The sequence below is a fragment of the Thunnus albacares genome, chromosome 8 (assembly GCF_914725855.1).
Source record: "Thunnus albacares chromosome 8, fThuAlb1.1, whole genome shotgun sequence".
NCBI lineage: Eukaryota > Metazoa > Chordata > Actinopteri > Scombriformes > Scombridae > Thunnus > Thunnus albacares.
Window position 1 is genome coordinate 34584543 of NC_058113.1, and position 7626 is coordinate 34592168.

The following is a 7626-nucleotide window of genomic DNA, read 5'->3' on the forward strand; positions in this document are numbered from 1 at the left end:
GGGGCTAGAGGTTGTGGGATATATGGATGCTTCAAAACCCAACATCTGAGCTTACAAAGAAACAACTAATAGCTCAGTGTTCCAACATCCGTAAACGGCAACTGCTATCACAACTAGAGATGGATGAGGTACAACGAACATGCTACGGTCAAGCGGGAGCCAGGACAACAGGTCAGAGGGGAGATATCATCATCCTCCCCACACTCTGAGATTGGGTACCAAGCCCCACCAAGCCCTTACAGGGCGACTGACCTGAGACTGAAAATCATGACTAAGCTGGACACCAGGCACCCCCATAGCCGCTTACCAACGCTAAGTGACAAAGTACCCTCTGAAAGTCTGCTAGAGGATGTGAATGCAGCACTACGAACTGACCCAAGGGCGGACAGTCCTGATCATGAAGGACCCCCAACATGGAAGCTCCTGTCAGGCATCATAGTGGCTCAGATGAATAGGCACATAGCCTTCCTTTTCAGAAAGGAATTGATAGTAATACTGGTCGATAGAGCAGTCACTGAAGACTGCAAGACCAGGCAGACCAACCTGTGCACTGCCTGGATCAACTACAAGAAAGCCCACGACTCAATGCCACACTCTGGAGGCCAACTCAAAGACAGTTGCACACATTATTATCAAGTGCGGCATATATCAAGGTGATGCACCATCTCCACTGCTGTTCTGCATAGGCCTGAACCCCCTCAAGCGGCAGAACAACCATCAGTCACCTCCTCTACATGGCTGACATCAAGCTGTATGCCAGGAATGAGCGAGACATCGACTCACTGATCCACCTCACCAGGATCTACAGTAACGACATCGGAATGTCATTCGGACTAGATAAGTGTGGTCGGATGGTATCGAAGAGAGGGAAGATGATCAGGACCGAGGGGGTTGAGCTACCAGAAGGCAGCATTGCAGATGTTCAGGACAGCTACAAATACCTTGGGATCCCGCAGGCAAATGGGAACCATGAGGAGGCCACAAGGAAGTCAGCCACAGCCAAATACCTACACAGAGTAAGGCAGGTCCTGAAAAGTCGGCTGAATGGGAAGAACAAGATACGGGTCATCAACACGTACGCCCTGCCAGTCATCAGATACCCCGCTGGTATAGTAAGCTGGCCAAAGGAGGAGATAGAGGCCACTGATATCAAGACAAGCTCCTCACAATGCATGGAGGGTTTCATCCCAAGTCCAGCACCCTGAGACTGTACACTAAGTTGAACGAGGGAGGCCGAGGACTGGTGAGCATCAGAGCCACTGTCCAGGACGAAACAACCAACATCCAGGAATACATCAGGAAGATGGGCCCCAAAGATGAACTGCTACGTGAAGACCTCAGGCAGCAGAAACCTGATGATGCAGAGGAGGAGGAGGAACCATCATGGAGGGACAAGCTCCTACACGGCATGTACCACCAACAGATAGAAGAAGTGGCTGATATCAAAAAATCCTACCACTGGCTGGAAAAGGCTGGACTGAAGGACAGCACAGAAGCACTGATCATGGCAGCACAAGAACAGGCACTCAGTATTAGATCAATAGAGGCGGAGATCTACCACACCAGACAGGACCCCAGGTGCAGTCTGTGCAAAGATGCTCCTGAGACAGTTCAGCACATGATAGCAGGGTGTAAGACGCAGGCAGGAACAGCGCACATGGAACGCCATAACCAAGTGGCTGGCATAGTGTACAGGAACATCTGCACTGAGTATGGGCTGGAGGTCCCAAGGTCACAATGGAAGACACCTCTTAAGGTGATTGAGAATGACCAAGCCAAGATCCTGTGGGACTTCCAGATCCAGACTGACAAACTGGTGATGGCTAACCAACCGGACATCGTGTTGATCGACAAACAACAGAAGAAGGCAGTGGTGATGGACGTAGCAATCCCAAGCGACAGCAACATCAGGAAGAAGGAACATGAGAAGATCGAAAAATACCAAGAAGAGCTAGAAAACATGTGGGGAGTGAAGGCAACAGTGGTGCCAGTGGTAATGGGAGCACTGGGGGTTGTAACCCACAAACTGGGAGAGTGGCTCCAGCAGATTCCAGGTACAACATCTGAGGTCTCTGTCCAGAAGAGCGCAGTCCTAGGAACAGCTAAGATACTGCACAGAACCCTCAAACTCCCACAACTCGGGTAGAGACACACCACCCCCCCATGGGAGGGGGATTTTTTTATAGACATTAGAGAGTTTCTCAATTTCACAAGTCAATAAAATAATAATTAAAAAACAATTTAAAAATGTTTAGAAGCTTGTTATGTGGAGTTAAAACAATAATTATGATGTTTATACTGTGACTCAGGTCACGTGATGCTGTGAACAAACTGACCTTCTGGACTTTTGGCTTCAGGTCAGTTCTGTTTGCAGTCGGTTAAAACGCTCAGTGAACGGTGGAATAACACACAACACATGAACACATGAAGCTCACATTTGCTTTAATAAGAACAAACATGGAAAAAAAATCACTATTGATTCATAAATGTTTACAACAAATGTGTCAACAGATAGAAAAGCTTTCAACGTGTCATTCTTTACCTTTAGTGTCTTCTGCTGAATTTGGCATCAAAACAACTTTTATTAATTTTTATTTTGAAAAGCATTTCAGTAAACATCCATCTTGAAAATTTGATTCCTGCTGTGAGACGTTACTTTAAGTTGTACCTCAGTTTGTTCTGACATGTTGGTTCACTGTGTGTTACAGTTACAAATCTTCAACTGAAGACAAAGTAGAGTCTGTATCATCTGCTGCACATTTAAAATCAATAACAACTACTGCAGATTAACCCTCAAATTACCCAGAATGCATTAAAATGACGACTAGCTAACTGTCAACTCCTGTCAAAGGACCACAGCAGCAAAGATAAAGTGATGACAAGAAGAGAAAGATAAACAGTGATGATTATAGTTCATAGTGATGGAAAGAATCAGTGTATGATAGTGCTCTAGTATTACCGTAGTATTACTGAAGTATTACTGTAGTATTACTCTAGTATTACTGTAGCATTACTGTAGTATTACTGTAGTATTCATAGTGGTATCAGAGGGTTTTGTTTGTACTCTCACGGTGAGTTCAGAGGCAGTTTGGAAGTTTCGTCGTCTTCGCTGCCCAACAGGGCGACGTCACTGCCGAACTCCGACGCCACACCGGACGCCAGAGCGCTGCCATCATCAACCGTCACCTGGAGGTCAAAGGTCAAATCAAGGGTTCATTCTGTTTTAATATTTAGTTTTGGGAATGTTTACTTTTTCTCTGAAATCTGAGTTTCAGAACTGTTTCTGATCCGTCACTTTGCAATATTAAACACATTTTTCTACATAAATTAAATTGTTACGTTAATTTTATTTTCTTTATTTCTTAATCTTTTCAGCACTAAAATGAGCTCTTTCAGCAAACATTAGATTCTTACTGTAAACACATTTGTATGTATAAGTACATTTTTCTACATGTGGCCGACTTACACCTGAACTTTAGAAAAGCTGCTTCACTCACTAGTTTAAAGGAGCATTAAAGCATTTTGATTATACAAAACATCACTATAATAATAGAAGAAATGAACTTTAGCTCCATGATTGGTAAACTGGAGGTAAATTAGTTGCACTCAAAATAAAAAATATTACTGTTTGTTTTTCAAACAGTTCAGTCGCTTAGAAAAACTCGACTTGTGGCTGAAGTTAAATGACTCACCGTGATGGGGGCGTAGCGGGCGTAGCCGTCGTGGCGTCTGATGGCTTTTACGGAGAAAACACAGACGGGGACGACGACACAAACCTGCAGGACGAGCAGAACCAGGAGGAGACCACGAAGTCCGAACAGAACCACCTGAAACATCCAGAGAAACGACTCAGCTGTGATCCATCGATCACCGATCGATCGATCGATCGTCTGTCACATCAGCGTTCAGCAGAGCAGTGATTTAACAAATAAAAACCATCTGCTGGACTGTAGCTGAACACTGGAACAACTGAATAATAATAATAATAATAATAATAACATGTTTTACTCACAGCCTGTATTTATCAAACTGATAAAAGTAAAAATTATTCAAACCATCAAACTTGTTTTGAGTGTTAAAATCTTAACTCTTATTACTATTTTCTATACGTTCTGTGTTATTTATATATATTTATATTTTATAGTCACATTATTAATACTGCAGCACTTTCAGTTTTACTATGACTGAAAAGTGCAGAGCAAATTAAATGTATTATTATTATTATTATTATTATTATTATTATTATAAATGTTTTATATTGTAGTTAATCATTCACAAAGATTTAAAGATTTTGCACAAATAAAATGATAATTATATATGTTGTTGCAGAATAGCAAACGATTTTTTTAAAGAATGTACAATACAACAGATTTAGGGTCAATCCATATTCCTTCATGTGATCAATCATGTGATTACCTGACTGATAAATGTGTCTTATTGATCACATTCAGACAACAACTGTTTGCTTGGCTGGATAAACGGCTCTGAGAATTCACAGTTTACGTTTTGTTAGAAGTTTTTCAGGCAGAATTTTATTAAAAATATAATAATTAAAGTTGGAAACACCAGGAAGTAACGCGTTCCTAATAAATACCACAAATAACAAGACACAAGTGCAACAATCAATAAAGCGCTAAAAGATTAAAGGGGCTCAAGTATTGAGGTTTTCACAGAAGAGCTGAGTTTTCAGGCGTTTCTTGAACGCACCGTGCAGAGCTGGTAGCTAATTTACTGCACGTTGATTGGCTGATGACAAACGCAGCACGTGTTGTCCAATCAGAGAGACTCGTTGAAACCTGAACTGAGGAGCAGGTGAACTTACATCCAGCCGCCACAGTTTGTAGGTGCACGTCGTCCAGTCGTCCATCGCGCTCCTGGACTCCACCGTTTTGTCTCTGCAGAGCTGTTGGGAGGGGGGGCCGTCAGACAGCAGCCAGCACAGATAGGCCACGCCCCCCAGGCTGAGCACGGCGCTGATCACGTTCCAAACCAGCGTCGCCCACACCTGCAGATCACAACGTAAACACAAGACTCCATTAAATCACAATGAATACGACTTTAGATGATGCGTTCACTTACTGATGGGAGTCACGACAGACGATGCCTTCAAATACAACTCCGGTTTATTTATACATTTTATTCTTGGATCAATCAAAAGAAATCAATAAAACATATTAAAAACACGGACTGAACAAGTTTGAATAAAACCAGGCAGGGGCGGCGATGATGATGATGAAGAAGAGTCTGTCTGCTGAGGGAGCGGATGATGTCATAGTGTAAACTCACCAGTCTGAGTGACGTCGCTCTCCTCGCCGCCACGGCCAGCGAGCCGGAAAACACAAACTGAACGACAAGCAGAGACTCGTGTTAATATCCGAACTCAACGACAGTTATATTAATAAATAATCTGTGACTCGTCGTGAGTCATCGGTAAAGTTCACGTACGACGACGGCGACGCAGAGCGGAGCGTGAACGACCAGGATCTTCGAGTAGACGGCGGTGAGACTGAACAGGATGCAGACCAGCCCGATGAAGATCTGAACCAACTGCAACACAAACAGAATCCTTCATTCATGTACAGCATCAGTAGGAACACATATATACTGTAAACAGAACTGTGTTTCTGCACATGCTCAGTAGCGTCTTACACAGAACTACTCTCCAGAGACTGAAAACATGACGCTGTTATTAGTTCACAGTCTCACCCCGAGGCCCTGCGGCTCCCCCTGCAGGAAGGCGGCGGTCATGTCGTTCATCTTGGTCGGGGAGGCAGAACTGGGGGGCGGGGCCTGAGTGGCTGGGGGCGGGGCCTGAGTGGTTTTGGTGGTGGTGGTGGCGATCTGGAGCGGGATGGAGGTTTCATCTCGAGGAATGACCTGAGTGATGACCACGACTCCGGGGGTGATGGATGTGGACGTCATGACAGAGGTCAGAGGTCAAGATTCCGCAGGAGAAACAACTTTACATGCAGAATCAAAACGAGGATGAATAAATAAATAAATCAACAAACAAACAAACATTTCCACTCAGCTGTTTTATGTGCAAACTTTAAATATGAGGCAGCAGCAGGAAACACACAGAACACGTCTGCGTGAACAGTTCAGCTGAAAGTCATTTTCTCATCTCAGACTGTTTCATTTGAATCATTCTGAGTCCTGAAGACTTAAAACTGTAAAATATTTACAAAAAAACAAACAAAAACAGGTTAAAGAACATTCAGAAAGTTAAAGGACGAGTTCATAATTTTTCAATCATTCAATCATTCCTCCTGTTCATACTGACCATTAGAAGATCCCTTCATAATGACCTTACAATGGAAGTGATGGAGGACAAAATCCACAGTCTGAAGCTAATATGAAGCTTCAGCGTCCAAATGAGTCAAATCAAGTAGATATCTTTCAACGTTACAGTCTTTTTAGTGCCAAAGTTCCTCTTTTTGTTACTATACTTCCACCTGCAGCTCAACAGGGAAACACTGTCCAAGGAAACACAAAGAGGGAATTTGATGCTAAAAAGACTGTAAATGTGTCAGATATCCACTTGATATGACTAACTCAGACTGATGAAGCTGAATAGAAGCTTCACACAGACTTTTAAATGACTGTGTGGACACACTGTGGATTTTATCCTCCATCACTTCCATTGAAAGCACATTTGAAGGATCTTTAATATCCAGTATGAACAGGAGGAATGATTACAGACACCTGACTGCTGCTTTAACAATATGTCTCCTGTGATGATATTTATTGCAGCTGTGCTTCTCCTGATGCTGTTAATGTCTGCTGTTGTTTTTGGGAAATGTAAATATTGCACACAGCTGATGTTCAGAAGGCTCACAGATGATTTAACAGCTTCTACAGGTGAAGAACAAACACACAACCACAAAATATCAAAGCATGAAGAGCTTCTCTGAAGTATTTCACTGTAACGTAGAAGACAAAAACATGGAAATGACTGTTCATTTTATCGTTAATGTGAGTCACAGCTACCTGAATGTAATAAAAAATGACAAACAGATCGCTGTTAAAATGCAGATAAATCTGGAAACACGTTTGTGACGCAGTGACGTCAAAACTGACAAACTGATCACGTAACAAATGAAATGAAAGTCTTCTCTTTAATATCTTCATATATATGAATATAACTTCGTTATGAAAGTTTACCTGCTCTTTGAAGGTGCGCACGCGGAAGCTTTCGGACATGAACTTCGCTGAAGCGATGCTGCCTTCAGGTGCTCACTGTAAGCTCGTAAGTATGAACTCCGGCTACACCGGTTGGTTTCGGGTTGAAATAAAAACCAAATGGACCTCACAGCAAAATATTATATTGTTGGATTTTTTTTGTGTATATATGTATAATGTATAATATGTATAATTTTTAGTGTTATGTGAAGAAACTTTTTTGTATTTTATTCATTGTCATTGTTTTATTTTTATTGTTTATCAATGTAATTTACATTGCAAAGAGACCACGTGAATCTAGTCCGCATACTGACCTCTTTGACTATATTTACTTCCTCCTTTGTGACCAGTGAGCACTGCGGAGACTCAGATTAAGTTCTGTTTGTGGTAAAATGTTGTAGTAGGACGCAGTTTTGTCTCCTGCACTTCCTGACTGAAATCATT

At 42.4% G+C, this 7626-nt stretch overlaps 1 protein-coding gene across 2 annotated transcripts; it reads right to left on the reverse strand.

The window, feature by feature from the left end:
• Positions 1 to 2425: 2425 nt before the first annotated feature.
• On the reverse strand, positions 2426 to 7268 carry si:dkey-7j14.6 (uncharacterized protein LOC556585 homolog). 2 transcript variants are annotated; one of them, XR_006404517.1, is made up of 8 exons: positions 7165 to 7268; positions 5707 to 5960; positions 5446 to 5547; positions 5287 to 5343; positions 4823 to 5005; positions 3693 to 3827; positions 3015 to 3186; positions 2426 to 2959 (listed from the first exon to the last, which is right to left on the reverse strand). XR_006404517.1 is itself a non-coding variant. In XM_044359470.1 (7 exons), the coding sequence occupies exons 2-7, from the start codon at positions 5920 to 5922 to the stop codon at positions 3067 to 3069; spliced, it is 813 nt and encodes a 270-aa protein (XP_044215405.1). In that variant the 5' UTR covers positions 5923 to 5960; positions 7165 to 7268; the 3' UTR covers positions 2426 to 3066. The 2 variants fall into 2 exon arrangements, 1 of the variants encoding a protein (XP_044215405.1); XM_044359470.1 differs by having other exon boundaries at positions 2426 to 3186.
• Between the last annotated feature and the right edge of the window lie 358 nt (positions 7269 to 7626).